Source organism: Chelmon rostratus, chromosome 24 (assembly GCF_017976325.1).
Source record: "Chelmon rostratus isolate fCheRos1 chromosome 24, fCheRos1.pri, whole genome shotgun sequence".
NCBI lineage: Eukaryota > Metazoa > Chordata > Actinopteri > Chaetodontiformes > Chaetodontidae > Chelmon > Chelmon rostratus.
In genome coordinates this window covers 13009682-13031283 of record NC_055681.1, presented here as the reverse complement: position 1 = coordinate 13031283, position 21602 = coordinate 13009682, and the positions used below count along the sequence as shown (strand labels likewise).

The 21602-nt window shown below is 46.1% G+C and overlaps 1 protein-coding gene across 1 annotated transcript; it reads left to right on the top strand.

The window, feature by feature from the left end:
- Nucleotides 1-1067: 1067 nt before the first annotated feature.
- On the top strand, nt 1068-20061 carry LOC121627440 (DNA-binding protein SATB2-like). Its single transcript, XM_041966352.1, has 11 exons — nt 1068-1260; nt 3843-4028; nt 7061-7187; nt 7783-7906; nt 11971-12073; nt 13616-13666; nt 13785-14317; nt 14410-14622; nt 14722-14874; nt 16764-16955; nt 19196-20061. Exons 1-11 carry the CDS (start codon nt 1068-1070, stop codon nt 19820-19822), a joined length of 2502 nt encoding a protein of 833 aa, XP_041822286.1. The 3' UTR covers nt 19823-20061.
- The last annotated feature ends 1541 nt before the right edge of the window (nt 20062-21602 follow it).

The window sequence follows — 21602 nt, the reverse complement described above, 5'->3', positions numbered from 1 at the left end:
TCAAGGGTCCTCATGTAAATGAGATTATTTGATTGTTGTGTATATTGAAGCACCTTGCCACATAACTGAGCACATAATGTTGACACTCACCTGAAAATAAGAATTGTTTTTGTTAACTTCGAATGAGCCTCTTCTGGAGAGTTCGCCATGTTTCTACAGTAGCCCAGAGCGGACAAACCGAACACTGGCTCAAGAGCGCGCCTTTCACGTTGTCCGAGAGCTTCAGTCGCTGCAGGTTCTGTTGCACACTTCAATCTGCAATCTGCAACCTCACCACTAGATGTCACTAAATCCTACACAGGGGTCCTTTAAGTGAAGGAAGGCTACCATAATATCTTTAACATAGATGGTTGATGTTAATACCACCAATATCATAAAAAAGACAATGATTTCATTAACATATGTAACAACCTCATTATCATATACTACAATCTCACAGCATCATGTACAGCTTTATACGTTCTACACTAAAGGTTTATTCTTCCTCTCTGCTTATATCCCTGCTTCCAGTACACACAGCGCACTGTCGCAGTGTTCCTCACCTTACACACCCTCGCGTCTGTCATTATAACGTATCGTTTACTCCGATGTGTCTAAACAGAGAATAATATACTTGCCCGTGTTTAGTCTGAGTGAATGCCACTTGTTGACCCGTGATTCGTCCCAGATGCCTCCGACTCTGTCTGTTGTGGTCGTCCCTGCCTCTCTCGTATGCGAATAACAAACAGCCGCGCTCGCTGTATCAGCCGGGGAGGAATTGATCAAAGTTGCTGGCGAAACAGTCTGTAATGGCTCTTTGCCGTCGACGCTATACAGTATGAAAGATGACATACTTGACATACGGTGTGTGGATGCACAGTGAGAGGAGCAGTGAAGGAGTTCCTGGTGTAGTAACTGTATAATCATCATCCTCAGCTCCAGCTCTAACTCAGACTTAAACAAAAGTGGTGAAAACACACATGATAGTCTGTTTGCAGTAGCTGGACGCGACCTGACCGTGGTTCTTCCTCTGTTCTCCCCCAGCTTCGCACACTGTGCTGGGTTCTCCTCCTGGGTTTTTCGGGGGGATGGAGCAGGGTGGAGGTGCAGGCGGTGGGACGGAGAGCCCCGGCCTCCGAGACAGCGTCAGCCCGGAGGAGAGAGGGGAGAGCCCGGCCTCCAGTGGCCCCCCGCCGAGCAAGTTGAGCCGCCTCGAGGTCAACGGCAGCCCGGCGGCTCCGCGAATCAGGCAGAACGGCACGCAGCTGAGACCGCTGGGAGGTGGGACATCAACACACACACACACACACATTATGAGGATAAACATAAACATTCGTGTTTAAATGGATGTGTTAATTTATTTTTAGTACTGAAAATACCACCCTGATTCCAAAAAAGTTTTACCTCATCAGCTTCATTTCTGCTTATTCTGAATTTGATGCAGCAACAAAAGACTGTCAAAGTTGTGGAACGCTCCAAAAACACCCATCAATACTTTAGAAAGAGTAAGAAAAATAGATGCTGGGGGAATTTCAGTACAACCGGATCTCCCAAAACCTCGGTCTGGTTCTTCAAGGCCTTCCTGCAGACACGTGTGACCATGACCATCCAGGGCCCTCAGCGTGCTGCGACCACTTACTGGCTACCTCCACACAGGACCTGTAGCTTCAGGTGTGGGCCGAGTGGGTGAGAGGAGCCCGAACGCTTCAAGGTCTGGATTAAGTTAGACGTAGGAAACATTCCCCAGATGTCTGTCCATACTGACACAACAACGTTACTCTATATCTGTTTTTTCCTGTCATACTGTATCCCAGAGGCCTCTGTGGGCCTTCGATCTGCTATTCATTTATTTCGGCCCCATATGGAGATGTACAATTTCCCAGAGCCCTAGGTGTGTCTTCATGGGTCTTGTTTGTCTAACCAATAGTGACATGAATAAAAAAAAATCAGCAATTCTTAATATTAAGAAGGCAAAGCAGAGAAGGTTTGGTGTTTTGGCTCGATTTCTGATTTATTCAGTTTGGGAGAGAGAGAGCGGAGGATGACATGCATCAAAGCTGCCAACCCAACTAATCAGTTAATCTGCCAATTACTTCCATGATTGATCGATTAATCGTTCGTCTGTAAACTGTCAAAAAACGGTGAAAATTGCATCTTGAAATTGCCTCTTGTGTCCAATCAGCAGTCTAAATCCCAAACACTCTTCATAAATGACAAAGAAAAGAAGCAAACCTTTGCATTTTTTGACATTTTTGCTTGACTGAAACAATGACTCCGTCCTCGTGGCCTTTCAGTTCGTCACACTCACAAATCTCTTACTTCTGAGATGATGAGGAGGGCTCAGTAAGCTTGTTGGATGGCTGCACGGCATCTGAAACCTGCTTCCTCCACACCTTTCCAATATTTGGAGGGGCCGTGTGCAGCAGTTTTTGCAACTTTGGGAAAGCGCCACACGCGTTTACACACATTTCACACAGCGACTGCGCATATGTGCGGATTTAAAGCTCTTTTTACGTCTTTTTACAACTGCTTTCATCACTTTTTGTGAGTGCAGCACGGTGAATGCCTGAATTTTAGCACGCAGAACAGAATAAATGTCCACCCTGGGAGGGGGATCCCTCCTTTGTTGCTCGTCCTGAAGTTTTTTTAGGCTTTTCACCCTGCATTCAAGTGTGGCCGGTCTGAACGGCTATGAACTCTTAACATAAACTAGCTCATTAATTCTCTCACATGCAGAATCAGGCATCAACGTGTGCTAAAACGTTAGCATTGAGTGTTAGCGCAAGGCACCAAAATAAAGTCTGCCAAGGACATGTGGATGATGTTGGTGTCTACTGTCTGTGGGTGGGGTGGCCACACACACACACACACACACACACACACACACACATTGTGCATTGGTACTGTATTACAGAGCAGCATGCACCCTCTAAAATACCTAACACAGAACACGCTCACGCACAGATGCCCATTACTCTCTCATGCAGTTGAAAACATCATCATGCATCATCACACAAACATTGTAACGGTACACACACACACCCAGATATTCGGCTGCGTTACCTCCCTCCACCCTTGCACTGAGTGGTTGGCTTATTGGCCGATAGCGTGCCTGATGCTGCTGCGGTTTGGCTCGGGCTGATCTGTCGCAGCCTCGTCAGGAGGAGGATTGATAGCTAGTTAATTAGCAGTTCCTGTGGGACAGAGCGGCGGACTGGGTGGGTGTGAATGGTTCCAGGCTTGTATGAGCTCAGTAATTGCCCAATAACGAGTCTAGACCAATGCGCAGGAATAAGTCCCACCGCTGGAGTTGTGGCATCGCTCCTGAGCGCTAAATGATATGGATATTATGACCAGCAGCGCTTCAAGAGCTCTGCAGAGTTCTGGAAACTAGTCTCACTCTTTGTGGGTTTTAATATGTGGTGCAAACACAAACATAGTTGTACAATCTTACACTGACTTACATTCACGCTGGCAGCTGCCCAGTTCAACCAGAGTGCTGCACTGAGACCACCAAGCAGGCAGCCATACTGCAACACTGACGCGCCCCGCCACCGGAGAGACAGGCGTTTGTTGAAAATGCTGCTGTCAGCCTCGGATTCTGGAGGAACCCCGTTCTCACCGATCCTATCCAGATTGGGACACCGTGTCGTCAGTGTATCTAAAAGTGAAAAAGTCTTATTTGGAAAAATCTGGATGTGGGAAAACTTCAAACTTCCAGGTGCCACCAGACACTAGATAGACCTGGGCCACATCACCCCCCTGTCTACTCCAAGAATCCGGACAGAAGACAGACCACACACACACACAAGAGGCCACTCTAACCCTCTTGTCCCATAACTGTCTCTGCGCTTCTCCTCCAGGTTTGATGATCCCGGTCTACTGCGTGGTGGAGCACGCAGATGTGGGCGTAGCCGGCGACTGTGAGGGGCACGGCGAGCGCCACGCTGAGTTTGTGCTGGTCCGGAAGGACGTCCTCTTCACGCAGCTGGTGGAGACGGTGCTGGTCGCTCTGGGATACTCCCACAGCTCAGCTGTACAGGCAAGTGGTAAGTAGAGTCTGAGTACGTGTTCGAGTCGCTGTGTTCCTGCTCAGCTTCTCTGAACTTCTGATGACGTTCCAGCATTTTGTTTCTTGATGTCAGCTACGTCAAAGTATATCATCTTAACAAAAGCATCATTTCTCAGCCACATTTGACAAGTTCATCTTCTCTGATTTAAACCTTCATAAACGAGCGGACTGTCCCCAAAAACTCAGTCGCCTAATTCTCTTAAAATTAGGCCGTTAATCACCAAATGTGATGCAGTCCGTGATCGCCACACCCACATGAGTGAGGGGCTGATCTGCAGAAAAGAGGCCTGACATCCGTCTTCTGGATTCAGACGTCTATGTCCAGCTCATCCCCACATTATCGCCACATTTCCACAAATTAAAAAAAAAAATTAAAAAGCTATTGAACATGTTTGTACAGGAAAACTGAAATAAAGGGTCAGCATTTGTCTGTAAAGGCAAAATCTTAAATCCAGAATAAAATCTGATAAAGTAAATACACAACTCTTCATGCATCCGGTGAGCTCTGAGAGCGATTCGTCCATTCGGCATAGAGTTGCTTGACCGACTCAGCTCTGCTCAGGCTTCCTCCGCTTTGAAATTTGGACTTCCTGGCACCGAGTTGAGGATGAACAGTGAACTCGTGTGACGCCATCCGATATTAACAACTCCAAAATGAGCCACAAATGGATTCTAATCATTTGAAAGACTCATCAGCCTCTGCGTCTTCACATCAGGGAATAATAGGTATCTGAATTTTTCCATTCTTACACGCTCATGGGAAAATATTCCAGTCTTTCTGACCACTTTGTTTGGTAATTGATGAGTAATTAATTATTTCCAGCAGCAGCTGAATTAAAAAAATACTGGTTTCCAGATGGGTGGGGTTTCCCACATGGGTACAGCGAGAGCCGAAACGTTCAGGCCATCGCAGGAAGGGTGTTTACTGAGATGGTATTTTAAAGATAAGTCTTATTTCTCCAACACCTCCTCACGTGATTCAGTTCACCCACCTGGCGGCTTGAAGCCTAAACCAAACACTGCGTCTGTATCTGTGCCTCTCAGAGCAGCACCGGAGCTTTTTTTCTCATCATTCTGAGATCAAAACAAGAATGCAGACAACATCCAGCCGACCATGAAACAACAGCCTTCACACACACACACACGCACACACACACACACACACGCACACACACACACACACACGCACACAGTAGGGCAGTCTGACATTCCTGGTGTGTCCCGTAAACACAGGGCACTCTAACCAAGTGGCCGACGCCCTGCGACCCCCCTCGCCTCTCCCAAATGGCTAGGTTTTGTTCTGAGAAATAAGCCTTTTCTTCTCAAATAAATAATTTCTGGCTGGAGTCGTGCATTTTTTCCCCCAGTGTGGTCACGACCAAAATTATACAGAGACTCTTCTATTTTCTTCTGCGATTGAATTGCATCTTGCATAACTTTGGCTGGACGAGTATTTTTAAACTCTTAACTGGCACAGGGATTTTTCTTTAATTAACTTGCACATTATGGCTAAGTAAAAAGAAGCTATTTCTCATTTCCAGTATATGGTTACTGCTCTCGATTTAACATGGGCTTAGGTGAATTGCCGAGCAAAAAATAAAACTAAATTTCACTTCTGGGCATGTTTTGGGAAGCTTTCTCTGATATTACTCGCTTATTTTTAAGGCTTCCCAGAAACAAACTGCGCTCCCTGAGCTTTCGATATTGTTCAATTCGATAATTCTGACATGGGCAGGTTGCTCCAACCAATGGAACTAGACAGAGGGACATTTTGAAAGGTGTTTTCTACATTATCAGGGACAAGATAAGTCACATATATTTTGAAAAATCTATTCAATTTCATATATTCCTGCAACATTTCTATATTTGAGTTGCCTGCTAATCAGTTTCACCTCTTTATTCAGTGCAGCACTGTGTTCAGGTTTGCCGATTTATGTTAGAGAGGGGAGAATATTTAGCTGTAATTAATCAGGAATAAAAGTTTAAAAAAAATAGTAATTTTGAGTCAAACAGATGCTTTGGCAGCTTCATATGAGCAGTTTTTTCACAGCAATGAAATAAACGTCAATTTAAGAGTTTGTGCAGCTTCATCTAGCTTTGTTCATTTGAGACTTAAATACATGTAATTATGTATTGGCTCATTTTTTTTAAATATAAAAACATGAACATATTAATTGTCCCTTAGATATGCATCTGTAAATAAACTTATTAGTGCTTTCATGAAAAATAAAATGTAATGGAGACTCTATTCCCAAAGTACCTGAAACAATTCTTTGGCCATTTAATTCGACAATATTAATCTGCACTTATAACATAACTTTTTCACTTATCTGTGGCCAGGAAAAGTTCAAAATGTTAAAGTATGTCTGCAAATTCATATCAGTAACCAGTTGTTGACACGTCAGTGTACTGACAGTCATTACTAAAGCGAAGTCAGCTGCAGGATAATAATACCTGCCAGTTAGGAGGGAAAATATTCGGCTGTCAGACATGAGAACAATGAGCTCACAATGTTTATTCAGTGCATCAACATGAAAACACGGCTCTCCTTCACAGGCTGCTTCACTTTTTAACGTCGGCCTGATTTTACGTTTCTCCTCTGATTAATCAACTGGAGAGCCCCAAGAGAGCAGCCTTTGTTCTTTTGCCCCTATCACCACCATCCTCATGAAATGAAGACACGCACACACACGCACACGACTGAGGCATGGCGGGCCAAGGCCAGGCAGGGTCTGCGTTTGATTTAGCAGGCCCTAACGCGATTAGGCCTTGTTTAGATTTGCACTTCCAGTCACGGTTGTAGAAAGGCCAGGGGAATGTTCAGGGTGATGCTCCAAGACCGGGAGAGCTCCCCTCAGCACACGCAGCACGACGCGGGCAGGTCAGGCTGACACCGGCAGGAAGACGCAAGAACACCAAGTTTCTAACAGCCAATCAAATATTCTTCTGTTAAATCTGGACTTTGTAGCTTTAACATGCGGATGTGTTTGTTTGCTTGATTTTACCCAGGCATCATTAAAGTGGGCCGGTGGAAGCCGATGCCCATCCACTACCTGACCGACGCTCCAGAGGCGACAGTGGCCGACATGCTGCTGGATGTTTACCACATGGTTACGCTGCGGATCCTGCTGCACAGGTCAGCCGTGTGTGTGTGTGCTGCATGTGCATTAAGATTACTTGACTTTTAATAGTTTTCAAATGATGTTTTCATATCAGTAATGTAGACTGGTGTTAATTTTGCCTTGTCGATGCTAAACCGCACAAGCCCCTGCTTTTGTGCATGCACATTTATGTTTTTGCAGATTAGTTAGGAACAAACTTTCCAGTCATGAAGCTGCCTTGTGCAGTCTGTTGTGTTCACAGCGTTGGATGGAGACCTGATTGTGGTCCAGCATATGCACACAGGGCGGGAGGTGGGGGGGGGGCCTATAGGGGCCTGACAACTAATTTTTACCCCAGTGGTCGTGATGCAAGCCGTCATGACCAGTAACAGTAGAGCACAACAGTGAACAGTGTTTTTTTCAAGATGAAAAGCTCAAAGAAAGACTTCTAAGTGACCGCAAAATGCTTGTTTCTGTTGGGACAGATGTCTGAGTTCATACATACACAGTATTTGTCAGTTTATAGCACTCCATTGGATGATTTGACCAATGCAGCAGCCTCCTATGACCCTGCTTTCAATAAACGGAAGTTTGATTCGGTGTGTGATATGGAAGCTTTTCAATGTGCAGCTTTGCCCGTCTGGAGGAGCTGCCGTCAGAGCAGTGGACCCACGCCACAGTGAGGAACGCCCTCAAAGAGCTGCTCCGAGAGACCAACCAGAGCACGCTGGCCAAGGAGTGTCCTCTCTCCCAGGTACAGTCCCAGCAGCAAACTCCGCTCCATACAGCTGGTGGAAACGATAAGCAACGTGGAGAGAGACCTAATCCAATAAATAGCTAATAGCTTTGACGTTCTTGGGCCCCGAATCATTCACAACCCCAGCATCTCTTGCTGCAACTCACAATTATATTTATGTGTGTGTGTGTGTGTGTGTTTATTTTATTTCACCCCGGTGACGGTGTGAACAAAGCACCCCCGAAACAAAAATGAAAGAATCTGGACTCATCAGTGCAGATGGATGGGACAGTCACAAGGTGGGCAGCGATGTGAAGTGCTCAGCTTCCTGTGTGTGCTTCCTGGAGTGTTTTTCAAAAAATAAAAGCTTGAAATATCCCATTTACGTACTGTGCGTATTTAGGCCCTTGGTGTATATGTTAATAGAGTTAATGGTTATGGTGGTTTTAAGATGCCTCTGATTATGTAAAAAAAACTGCCGAGCCTACAAGACCTAATTTAAAAAATACCTCTGAAATCCAATTCAATAGGAGGAATAAAACTGTTTCTGCTGGCGGATTTGATCTTGGAATTTGAAAATCTTCAGCGGCCTGCATCAGGAACAATCATTTAAACAGATCACATCCTGAACTATTGTTAAGCGTCACTTTAAAAAGTCCCATTTCTATCGCTGTTGTTCATCTTACATCTGAAATTGCGGATGTTGAGTTGGCTTTGGAGTAATTCATCAAGACCTTCCTCTCAGTCATAAACAAGCGTTCTCTTCCGAGATCCTGTCTCTTCAAATGTAGTCAAAGATGCTCTCCATGCCATCGAACCCTGGAAATCTACTGGAGAGGACCAGCTGGATCGCTTTTTTCTTGGACTAAATGATCTCAGATCAAATATTTCCTCCAGTGTAGTTCCCAGAGTTTTGAAAATGGCTCATGTTATACCCTTACATAAGGTAGGTGACAAGAACAATCTTAACAACTATAGACCAATATTGAAAAACGCCTTGCCTGGAAAATGTCCTGGAATCTTTGGCAAGTGATCAGTTGAAGGTATTTCTGTTCATTGTGAGCCCATTTCAGTCTGATTTTAGAGGCTGCACAGTGCTCTAACTCCTGCTGCTTTGTTCATCAATGACACTGTATCTTCCTGCAGAGGCTACATACTATCAGATTTGATATTAATTGGTTCAGGCATGACCTATCAGAGAAATAGCAGCCTGTTAAATTGGTAGGCTACCATTCAGATTTTTGATCAGTCACAGAAGGTTCCACATTGTTCAATTTTAGGCCCAGTCCTTTTCACTCTTTAGATCAACAACACTGTTTCACCTTTGGCAAGCTGTCATGCCCACTTGTATGCAGACGACACAGTGCTGTGTTAGGTTGCTGATTCTCTAACTCCAGCACTCAGAGACTTAGAGTGTTCCTCTCAAAGACCTGACTTATACTAAATGCTGACAAAGTTCATGCAGTTTTCCAGAGACAGAGCCGATGAAGATCTTATTTCTCTGACAGACTTCTGATTGAGAGAGTTACAGGATATAAAATATCTGGATTGTAGAAAAGATTTGGATTGATGGAAGACTCAAATTCAGATTTTGTAGATAATCAGGCAAAAGTTGGCTTTTTCTCCAGAAATAAAACCATCTTTCCTGTGGATAGTGGGAAAAAGGTTTTCAGGGCAGTTTGGGACCTGGACTATGTCAGTGATGTGATTTACAGACATGCATCCTCTTAAACCCTTAAACTTCTGGACTCTGTCAGCCTGCCTCGGATTTATTACCAGTAATCTGTGTGTCTACGGGACACATCACTGTATATGAGTTTGGATGGACTTCTCTCCAAATACTCGTGACTCTCACTGGTATCTTTGAATCTGTAAAGCCCTGACTGGAAACGGGCCATTGCACCCGTCAGGACTGCTTCCTCACTCAGACGGGCTTTATCACACACACTCGACTGACTTGCTCGCGTTTTGTGGTCCACAAGTTCGGTCTGAACTTGGAAAAAGTGCTTTTAAACACATGCACCTGACTCTTGGATCAAAATACAGCAACTCCTCAAAATCAATACACTTACACCTTTTGGCGATTTTAGAAATTTGATCTTTACTTTATTTCACATCTTAATTATCCTAATTCATCTCGCAAATTATTTACCCCAACATGAAAGTTTTGATTGATTTTTTTAGCTGTTGTTCTGTTTTTTTCTGTTTCTTTGTTTGGGTAAATGACTTGATGTGAATGAGGTTGCCCCTTAATGGTGAATGAATGAATTGCTAAAGCATCTTTGGCAGCAATGACAGCCTCGAGTCTTTTTGGAAATGATCCCTCAAGCTCGGCACACCTTCCCTTCGGAGGTTCTTCCGTTCTTGGCAGAATTGTTCAAGCTCCAGCGGGCTGGATGTGGGGTGTCGGCATGCAGCCATTTTCAGACCTCTCCAGAGATGCTCTACTGGGTTCAGGTCTGGACTCTGGCTGAGCCCCTCCAGGCTTTCCACTGTGTTTCCTTGGCAGCATGTTTCATCTCGTTGTCTTGATGAAATGGAAACCTTCGCTCCAGCCTGAGATCCTCTGGAAAAGGTGCATCCAACTGACCTTTCATCCTGTGTTGGACTGTATGGGTGGTATTAATAAGGTGGCGCTCAGTGCTGATTTCCTCCACACGTGATGTTGGGAACTGTGGCCACAGAGTTTTCTCTTCATTTCATCAGACCGGGGGATTTTGCCTCTTGTGGTTTGACAATCTTTCAGGTGTTTCTTGGCAAACACCCTTTTAGTGAGGAATGGCTTCCGCCTGCCACTCTACCTGATCAATGGGTGCTGCACTGACGGCTGCCCCTCTCTAAGGTTCACTTGTCTCGATGGACTCCGGATCGCATTCACATTCTTGGTCACCTGTCTGACCAAGGCCCTTCAGCCCCGATTGCTCAGTTTGGCTGGGTGGCCAGATGTCGGAAAATTGTCCAATTAAGAAGTCCAAACTTCTTAATTTGAGAAATGATGGCGGCTGCTCTGCTCTTGGGCTCTTTCTACGCTGCGGATATTTTCTTATATCCTTCCCCAGATCGGTAACTTGACCCAATCATGGACAATTCTCTCAACTTCAGGGCGTGCTGTTCATTCTGATGTACACCATCAGCTGTGAGCCATCACATAGATTCCTAATTATGGCTGATGAATTTAGTTAGGCACAGGTGGTGACCAATCAAGTTGTAGGAGCTTCTCAAGGACCATTGATAGAAGTAGGATGCACCAGAGCTCACTTGTGAGTGTCATAACAAAGGGTTTGAATACTTCTGCAAATGGGATATTTCATATGCTCTATTTTCAATAACTTAGCTAATCGCTGTCCACAAACATAACAAAATGTGGAAAACGTTCTGTGTGCAGCGCACCTTCCGATATCCTGACAGGCGACAGAACATTTGTGCAAGTGGCAAGCAAGACGCTGGTTTAAATTCTTCCTCTGGAGATAAATGATGAACACACGCAAAAAGCCGAGATGCTGCTAAGTATTTTCTCTAAACACATGTGGTTTCATCATCAGTTCACCACACACTTAGTGCACAGTGTAATATCTCTCTCTCTCGCTCACACACACACACAAAGTATCGATACCATCCCATGGGAAAGGATGCAAACACGCACACCTCAATTATCCTGCTCACACACACCCTGCACTCATTAGACTTGAGAGTGTGTCATTTGGACTTGTGATTTATACACAGGACTTACTCATGATGTAATTAGTGATTAGGGGAAGTGTGTGGGTGGTGTGTGTTTGCAGCCTGACTCATGTGACTTTTAATCCTCAGTGTTTCCCATGTTGCGCTCTCGCCGCTCATTTCGAGCTCGTGCATCTCCTGCTCTGTCGGACTGACCACAGGACATGTGGGGAAAGAGAGGGTGGGTGAAGAGTTTTAATAAATCAGCTGCTGAAATTTCCAAAAAACTCATCACCCAGTCTCAAGGCACTGCCACTCCCAAGGCCTTTTTCATAAACTCACTGTTCAGGTCACAGATTTCTATGCTTCTTTTCCTCTTTTACCTCTCAAATGCATTAATCCTCCGCCTCTCTTTTTGTCAGAGTATGATCTCAGCGATAGTCAACAGCTCCTACTATGCCAACGTCTCCACCTCCAAGTGTCAGGAGTTCGGACGCTGGTACAAGAGATACAAACGCATCAAAGGTAACTCTTGCACCTCGCTTGCACCACTTCCACGGATGAAACAGACTGGGTGACTTTATGGCACAAAGTGAATCGCTAATGCTTCCCCTTTTGAGGCAAAAGCTACCCTCGAGCAAGGCAGAGCGTAGTCATACGTACTCCACGGTGGATCTGTCCGGTCCAGTAATGCAACAGCATGCGAACACCACACTGTAGCTTAGCATATGCAGGGTTTGTGCTCCTGACATTCACATCCATTGCATCCGGTTAGAGACAGAAATCAACCTGTCTAATCTAGCTGATGTTTCTCACCTGGTGACCACAGGCCACACTGATCTGCTTCTTTGTGTGCATGCAAACGCAGCCGCGGCCGCTTCACCTCGGCTGTGCCTTTATTTTCTTCGCTAACCCCCCTTGTTAAGCGTCCATCTGTTCGCCGGCACGTGCTTCCTTGTTAAGTCCTCCCGCCTTGTTAAAAACTTTGACAGTTTTAGTGACCAACTCTCCCGCGCCTCAACCGTCAACTGTTCACCTCACATTGCTTTGAAAACTCACACAGGTGAGGACTGTCAGGGCTCTTTTTTGGAACTGACACTCACTGCCGATCACAGCTCGACTTAATATGACTCACCTGCCTGGCTGCCTTTGTTTTCCTGATTCGGTTGCTTTAAATGTGATCCTTTTTAATGAAGTTTTTCCATTCTTCTGTCCACCCCCTGTACGTGTAGGAGCACATGTGTCAGCCTGTATGTGTCTAATCTGCTGCATGAGACGTCTGTCAGTGACAGCTCTCAGTAGGAAGGAACTGTCACACATGGTTTGCATTAATGTCACCCTTAATACACATGACAAAACTAAATGCTCTTAACTCCTAATGGAAAACAGCAGCAACCCCCCCCCCCCCACACACACACACACACACACACACACGCAACCAAAACCCAGAAATAAGAGCTCTTCGTACACTTATTCCACACACACACACACACACACTGGGAAGGTAAAAATCTGAAGCCCTGCCAAACCTCACTCCAACTTTTATTCCTTAATAACCTAAAATGTGACTCTCGACCAAACCCAGTGGAAGCATAATAAGAAGCAGATTTCTGTGGAGATGAGCAGGGAGGCCATTAAAATCCAGAGCAGAAAGGTTCAGTGCAGCGATAAAGAGGAAACATTCTCCGCTCATTTGATCTTATCTGGACAACGTGGAGACAGTAAGTGAAAATAGGACTTCATGCTGAACCGAAGACTTTGCGGTTATGAGATCATCCCCTGAACCGCTCGACCAACCTGTGCTGTAAAGAAAGCACATCCTCTATCATGCTGTACATACCACGACCCCTCTGTTTCAACTCATAAACAGTTATAAACCATTTCCCCTTCACAATAAAAGCCTAGCTGGCGATTTCTTCTCCTATTTCCACATTTGTGCTGCAGCCTCACGCAGAAATGTTATTGTGTTTGTAGTGTGAGAACAGACTTTGTGTGTGCATCTGTGTGTAGATGGAAGAAAGAAATGAGGGGATATCTAGATTACTCACCTGGCATGTTTCCCCTCAGGTGAATACATCGAGAAGATGTGGTCAGCGCAAGATAAATCAGACATAAAAGGTGTGTTCGCCTCTCGATGACGACTTCCTTTAGTTTAGTTCACATTGAGTTTTAGGATTCAGGTTTGGGTTAGTGTGCTAACACAAACGTGTGTGTGTGTGTGTGTGTTTTGATGCAGTGGAGAGGGATTTGGATATGAGCATCATCAGCCAGCGTCCTCCCTCTCTCTTGCCCTCCCCCACCCATTTGAGTACCCTGGGCGGCCCTGGAGCCCTGTCCATCAAGAGTGCCCTCGGGGACACTCAGACCTCCACCCAGCCTCACTGTCTGCCTCACCCCGCCAGCCAGCACCACCCCAGTCCTCCGCTTCGTGCCCAGGCCCCACCTCTCCTGAGCCACAGCGGGCTCCTGTCCCCCCAGCTCTCGCCTCAGCTCGTGCGGCAGCAGCTCGCCATGGCCCACCTCATCAACCAGCAGCTGGCCGTCAGCCGCCTGCTCGCCCAGCAGCACCCGCAGGGAGTCGGCCAGCAGTTCCTCAATCACCCGCCCATCTCACGGACGTGCAAGGGCTCTGGGGGGGCTGCCGAGACCGGCCTCAACTGCTCAGGGGCTGAAGTCTCCTTCGATATATACCAGCTAGTTAGGAACGAGCTGAAGAGGGCCAGCGTTTCCCAGGCCGTGTTCGCTCGTGTGGCTTTTAACCGCACACAGGTGAGGTGAAATACAAGGATACACTGTTCACAAGAGATGATGCAGTAACGTTCACACCCTGTGAGTAACTGTGTGTGTGTGTGTGGTTGCAGGGGCTGCTGTCAGAGATCCTTCGCAAGGAGGAGGATCCCCGCTCGGCCTCGCAGTCGCTGCTGGTCAACCTGAAGGCCATGCAGAACTTCCTCAACTTGCCAGAGGGCGAGCGAGACCGCATCTACCAGGAGGAGAGAGAGCGGAGCACGAACAGCAACCACAACCACTCTACCAACCTCATCTCCAACACCAACACACACAGACACACACAGGTGCGTGCACACACTCACAGGACTGCACGGCGATGCAGCTTTTTCGTCTCACCTTCATGTGAATGTGAAGCTCTCTAGCTTACTCTCCGCTCTGTGCAGACAAAGTGCATCATGTCGGGCGCGGAGCTGCCGCTGAAGCTGGATTCTCTGGTGAACATCACCTCGGGGATCTACGACGAGATCCAACAGGAGATGAAGAGGGCCAAGGTCTCGCAGGCCCTGTTCGCCAAGGTGGCTGCCAACAAAAGTCAGGTCGGTCCCGAGCGCCGGAATATGCTTTAGTGTGGCGCCGCAACTTCATGGGCAGGTCTGTGAGGAGACAACTGAGATGAAAACTTTTGCTGTTAGTGTGAGATAAGAGCAAAAACAAAGATCTGAGGAAAATAAGATATCACAGGTATAAACACAGGTCAGAGCTGAGTCGATGACGTTTGAAGGAGTCGACGTGGGTGTGACATGCAAGTGTGTGACTGTGCATGGGTGCGTGGGGTTTCTGATTACCCGCTGTGGCATGCCATCATGTCTCCATCCTCACGTAAACAATGCGCCGATCGAAGGCGAGATCAAAGCAGAGTCTGCGCTGGAGTCGGGGGGGTCACAAAGAGAAAAGGACGATGGTTTCACAAGCGGTTTAAATGCCTTTTCTCTCTACATGTGGCTGATTTATCACCAACACAGACAGAAAGTATATGTGAATATAGCGTGAGAGAGGCAGAGAGAGATGCTGAAAACTGATAAACAAGTAAGTGGACTGAAATTGAGCGAGGGATGAGAGGGGAACACGCAGGAGGAGGAGGAGGAGGAGGAGGAACAGAAGGGATGCAAGACGGAGGAAAAGATAGACAAGATGACGGAGGGTTGATCACATTATTACCATTAATTTCCAGGCTGAAGGCTGCGCATAAACAACAGCTGGTGGCAGATCCTGGGTCAGCCTAGCAGAGATAATCCAATCTTCACACACACACACACACACACACACACACTTACACTCACCGCTCCCCTCAGACTTCTTCCCTCTGCTTTCTTGCTCTTCTCAGGCAACAGCTTCTATGCTGTTCTATTCTAACACGACAAAGTGTTTATTTCACGGTCGCGTTAGGGGGGGGGTCAGCAGCGTCGATCCTGTGCAAACAACTCCGAGGAGCCTGATCAGAGTCTGTGTCTCAACATTCAGACCAAACATAGTCAGAATTAGATGTGTGAGCATGTGATACCCAGCATTCAGCCCGACAAGCTGAAGCAACTCACCGATGTCACTCCAGGCAGCAGGGCCTAACGATGCTCATCAGTCCATCCATTTAACACACCGACATGTCTCAAACAATAATAATTTCAATAATCGCTTGCCGTGCCCTTCTTTACTTCCTCTTTGCAACTGATATTAGCGAGCACCACATGCCGCACGAGCATCCTCTCGCCTCATCTGTGCACTCTTCAGCCGGGGCGACCCTGCAGACCGACTCCGCAGCGGTCCGCAGTGTTCCTCTTAAAGAAACACATGAATATAATGAAGCTTTGTTTATAACACTTCGGTCAGCTTTGGTGTTATGCCACTCATTTTATGTCATGCACACGCAGGGACCCGGCTCACAAAACACGCTGGAACACTGCTGCCGTGATGAGACATTTGTCGGACGTGAACGTAACTCACAATTCAAACAACAAACTTTGTCTTCTGTCCCATAAAACCTGCCACAAAAAGGTTCCTTTTCTGAAACACAGCTCTGGAATTCCTCTGAAATGAAGGGCATTTTGCTAAAAGTGGAATCATTAAATCATCATACAATGAGCAATAAAACAGGGAATGGACTTAGTCTTTAATCTACCCTAAAACACATAACAAATACAGGCTTTTCTTTTAAGGGAAACAGTAAACCTTCCTGTTTCTGTAGCTAATGGTAAGAGTAACTGTGCACACACAAAAAATCAAGGTTTAATTCATTAGTTCAGGGCAATGCATCCCAGTTAATGTCATTCTAGTGCACTGTCTGTCCAAAGTCTGTAGATCTGCCTTTCTGTCCTGCCCCTGATGCTAATAGGACCTTAGTCTGATATTGCAGTCTTCTTTCTGGGGTCAGACCTTTGCGCTCCACTGGAAGAGAGCGTTGACCGCCTTTTCCTCCACGTCTCTCCCCCAGGGCTGGCTGTGCGAGCTGCTCCGGTGGAAGGAGAGCCCGAGCCCTGAGAACCGCACGCTGTGGGAGAACCTGTGCACCATCAGGAGGTTCCTGGGGTTACCGCAAGCTGACAGGGACCAGGTCTACGAGGAGGAGTCGCGGCAGCAGCACAGCGAGAGGCTCCACACCGTCCTGCACATCCCGGAGCAGCAGGTACAAACACGCAGCTGGGGTTAGAATATACCAGAAAGATTAAGATTTTTTTTTTTCTTTTTTAAATTGGACTGAAGATCTGTGTGAAAATCTGATTTTATAAATACACAACCACTCAACCACAGAGCCAACATGAGCAAGCAAACAACAGAAAAGTGTTTTACGAGTGAGAAAATGTAGACCACGGGATGGGACCCGCTTGGTGCGCTGCTTAGAGAAGTTCCCTCTGTCCGATCCACCACCTGCTCCTCTCAGCAGCCCTCCTCTTTGTCATATTTGTGTCCCATAAGCCATTGAAAATAGAAGTGGTAAATGACCGGCCCACACATTTCCTGCTAAACACTCCTCCATCCCACCCTCTCCCCAAAACCAAAATGCTCTCCGGTCTGGCCCCAACCTCAATATTATTCAGAACATACCCTGTAATTATTGAAGCAGAGAAAAAGGAATTGCCATTATCTTTATTTAGGTCCTTTAATTTTGATGGACCACAGATTTATGGCGTTGGATTCCTGTGTTTGGGTGTGCTGGCCGCCCCACCCTGTTAATAAGCTCTAGTAGTGTGGTTGTTTGTGTGATGAATTTGGGAGCTGAGCGTGCATGTTGGCGGGTGATGGAAGCTGGTCGGCCACACTTCCGCTTGTACTACATTTCCCTTCGTGACACTGCAGAGGGGCACTGAAGGAGGAGCTGAGCGGTAACGCGGAGTTGAAGGCCTGTGTTGTAATTGCACGTCATGAGGCATATCCACACAGACTGTGACGGAAATGCTGGATAAGACTGCGCTAGCTCTGCACCCACCCTGAAAGTGTGTTGAATGTGAAGCAGGGGCTGTGTCAAGCCTCCCGGAGCTAAATCTGTGTCATCATGTGTGCATTTAATATGGTCACAAAACAGCATGTCCCCAATATAAATACCCAGGAGTGAACTGTAGAGTATTCCCCTACACTCTTAATATTACTATAATGATGCAGACGAATAACTCTGGCCTCATTAGGAATGTGGTACCATAAAAAGTCAGTCAAACCACTTTCATATTTCCTCCAGACTGTTTAACAGTTTGAAAATGATCTTTGCCATGTGCAGAATGTTCATTTTTATACATTTATAATTATTACAAAAAGCAAATGTTATCGTACTCATTAGTTTTCTTACAATAAAAATGGTGCAGGAGCGTAAACAGAGAGAATGCACAAATACTGAACTTCAAAACTCAAAATGCTGAGCAATTCATATCAGAATCAGAACCAGAATTGGCTTTATTGGCCAAGTACATGTGCACATGCAAGGGACCCAACTCCGGTTTGAACACTGCACTCAACATGTTTGCATAGACCAAAAAGACGTACAGCTCAACGAGGACGAATAAGAAAAGAGTGAACAATAAGTTAATTAGTGCAAAATATAATGCCAATGATGACAGCCAATGAAAGAACACAGATACAAATGAGTGAAAAACGTCATTCAGTTTTTAGAGCTATTTGATATTCCACCATATCACAGTCTTTGTCACTGTCAACTCAAGGTCCACTTGCCAGCTTTTTCCACACTTTCAAGTGCATCTCATGATCCTCATCAGTGGAGTTTCATCACAATGGCTCAAGTGAGCTTCAGTCAAGTGGTCATATATTGGGGAAGAACTTCACCCCTTGACACCTGACGTTATTTAGAATTATATTAAAAAAATAATTCTTTGTGTTTTTGCTTTCAAATTGATCCTTAATTAAGAGGAGTTACAATAGATATAAATTTAGGTAGGTTCATCAACTAGAATACGGTTCAAACAAACAGTATATATCCGATTTTTTCATGCTTAAATGCAGTAAAAACATGTTTTTGTGTATTCAAAATTCATTTATTTCATCAAAACAGCCACATAATTGGCTTACAACCATTACATTGTAACAACAATTAGAACAGGGGTTCTTTCACTTTGACCGGTCCGACGAGAAACCAGTGCTTGCAAAAGGTTCCTAGGTGTGTGTTGAATATGCACAAACCGGCATTAGAGGAATGCATGCGTGATTCGGCTGCAATGTGGTTTAAAGCGGTGTGATGCGAATTTGCGACAATAGGCATTAAGGGGTTAACCCATCACATACACAAATGAAGACCATGAGATTCAGTTGAAAGCTCAAGAAAAAGCAAGAAAGTTGACCTTGAGTTTGTTTGTTTGTTTTAGCAATCTATGTCCAATGATGACATCTTCACACTTTTCTTAACTTTCCCTTTCTTGTCAGGCACTCCACAGACAGCCTCTGCCACCTCTGACAGCTCCATCTCCAATCCATGAAGACCCACAGCCCATCCCACTGCATGGCTCAGAAGACCGGCCCCTGCGTGGGATGAGCCCCGGCCTCGGAGGGGGAGGGCCAAAGAAGGCCCGATCGCGGACACGGATTTCCCTAGAGGCCCTGGGAATCCTGCAGAGCTTCATCTGCGACGTGGGTCTCTATCCGGACCAGGAGGCCATCCACACCCTGTCCGCCCAGCTGGATCTACCCAAGCACACCATCGTAAAGTTCTTCCAGAACCAGCGCTACAACGTCAAGCACCACAGCCAGACCAGAGAGCCCGGCCCCGGGGAGGACGACAGGGAGAGCTCGAGCCCCAGCGAGGGAGGCGCGGGCGCGGCGGAGAGCCGCGGCGAGGAGGGTCTCTCCGCATCTGAGGAGTCAAGCGAGGACGGGAGGGGATCGGTGGAGGTGTTCAGAACAGGGGGAGAAGATGAAAGAGAGGAAAGAGACGCTGAAATGGAGGCGGAGAAGGAAGAAGGGGATGACGGGAAAGCCTCAGGACCTGCAACTTCCTCCCTGTCCCCCTACAGCAGCCTGGACAGCCCCCACTCTGCAGAGCAGCAGAGATAACAGCAGAGCAACAAGTCGGACTGAGCTGAGGAAAACGTTCGATGGAACCAAATGACACCATCAAACTGTGAAGCCCGCACACATTTACATCATCATCACCTTTACCAGAGCTGATGACCGGCGCTCGTTCATACCTGACGATGATTGAAGTAAGGTTTGACTGAAAGAGGTGCAACCACTACCTTCAGATGCTGCCAGTGTTAGACAGCCGCAGCGTGATCTTTAACGCCACTGAAAGAGAAAAGCAGTATTTTAAATGGTTGTTGTTAACAGGATGAGAAGGGGAGCTCATTTCAAACAGCATTACATCATCACTACACAAACAGCTGAATCCCTCGAGTTGAGTTTCCTGCTTTTCAACACGACGCTCCACCAAGACAGCTTCCTACACAACCACCGTCTGAAGCTATGACGTATTTTGACGTGGATTATTCTGAAGGCGCCGTAAAAATCCCCACCCACCTTTTACAATTCTGATTCTGAATTTGATGCCAGCGGCACATTTCAAACAAGCTGGGCTGGGGGGCAACAAGGGACCGGGAGAGTTGTGGAATGCTCCAAAAACACCTGTTTGGAACATTCCACAGGTGAACAGGTTGGGTAACAAGCCATGACGGGTTGTTTTACGCAGCGTCCCAGCTTTGGTGTCTTCAGCTGACAAGGGGTGTATGTTTATTTATGGTCATTTCCATTCATTATGTTTACAGGTTAAGTGTTTGTATTCAAGTGAGTGTGAGAGCTTTTGAGGAGCATTTGAGTCCTCGATGTGACATGGCCTGAGCACGCAGATGCTAAACTGTTTGGAGTCGACTGCTGACCTTTTAAATAAAACCCTCCCATAAAAACATACAGAATGGAAGCTCCTCCTAAGCAGAGGTGGAGACACTCAGTCTTGTTAGGGTGAGATGCAATTATATTGGGACCAAGGATAAACTGTACTGACGTTGCGCAGTAGTACCTCATTAGAAGGGCATTCACCTGGGAAATAGATGCAGGGCAATAACACTAGAACCTCCATCCAAACTGAAGCCCAGTTTATATTCTATGTGATTTTTTTTAATGTAATATATAAATAGTCTTTAGGAGGTCCCTGCATCAACTGAGCTCTATGTGAAACTCAAGCCTTTATTGACAGTAAATCAGTTCCACACTTCCCTCCCATTAATATTTATTACTGACTTTATATTAGCTAAAATTGGAGTATTACTGTTGTATTATAGTTTTGCTGTTGTTTTCTTTGATATGACTACAAATGTCTTTGTAAATGTGACAAAAGGAGGACGAGCAAGTCTGAAGAAGTTTGAACTCAGTGTTACACATTTTATTTGTTTTTCTCTACATCTGACCGGAGGAGGGATGATTTTCTAGACATTTCTGTGCGTGACGACGTAAATGCTGGCGACCCACCTGCAAAACCGACGCTGTCATCATATGTGGGATGCAACCACTGTCACACTGTTTGTGTAATTTGTGCCACAAAGGGAGCAGCGGATGAAAACACATGATGTGCATTTGCTTCCTGTTTCGGTTTGACATTCTTCTCTGTCCTGGACGGAGCGCACAGAGCTTCTCATTTGTTCCACTTTGATGTTCAACTGTTGTTCTTTCATTCTGTTGTTGGGCAGGACATGAAAATCTGATAAAGACATTTTCCAAAGTATTCTCTGTGTGGAAACGTTGCCCTCTTTGCCTTCTGTGAAGCAGTGTGCAGTAGCTCTGTGATAAAGCCAGCGCTGGCAGCCTGTACAAACCACAGCGTGTCTCGAATTGCACTCGGCTT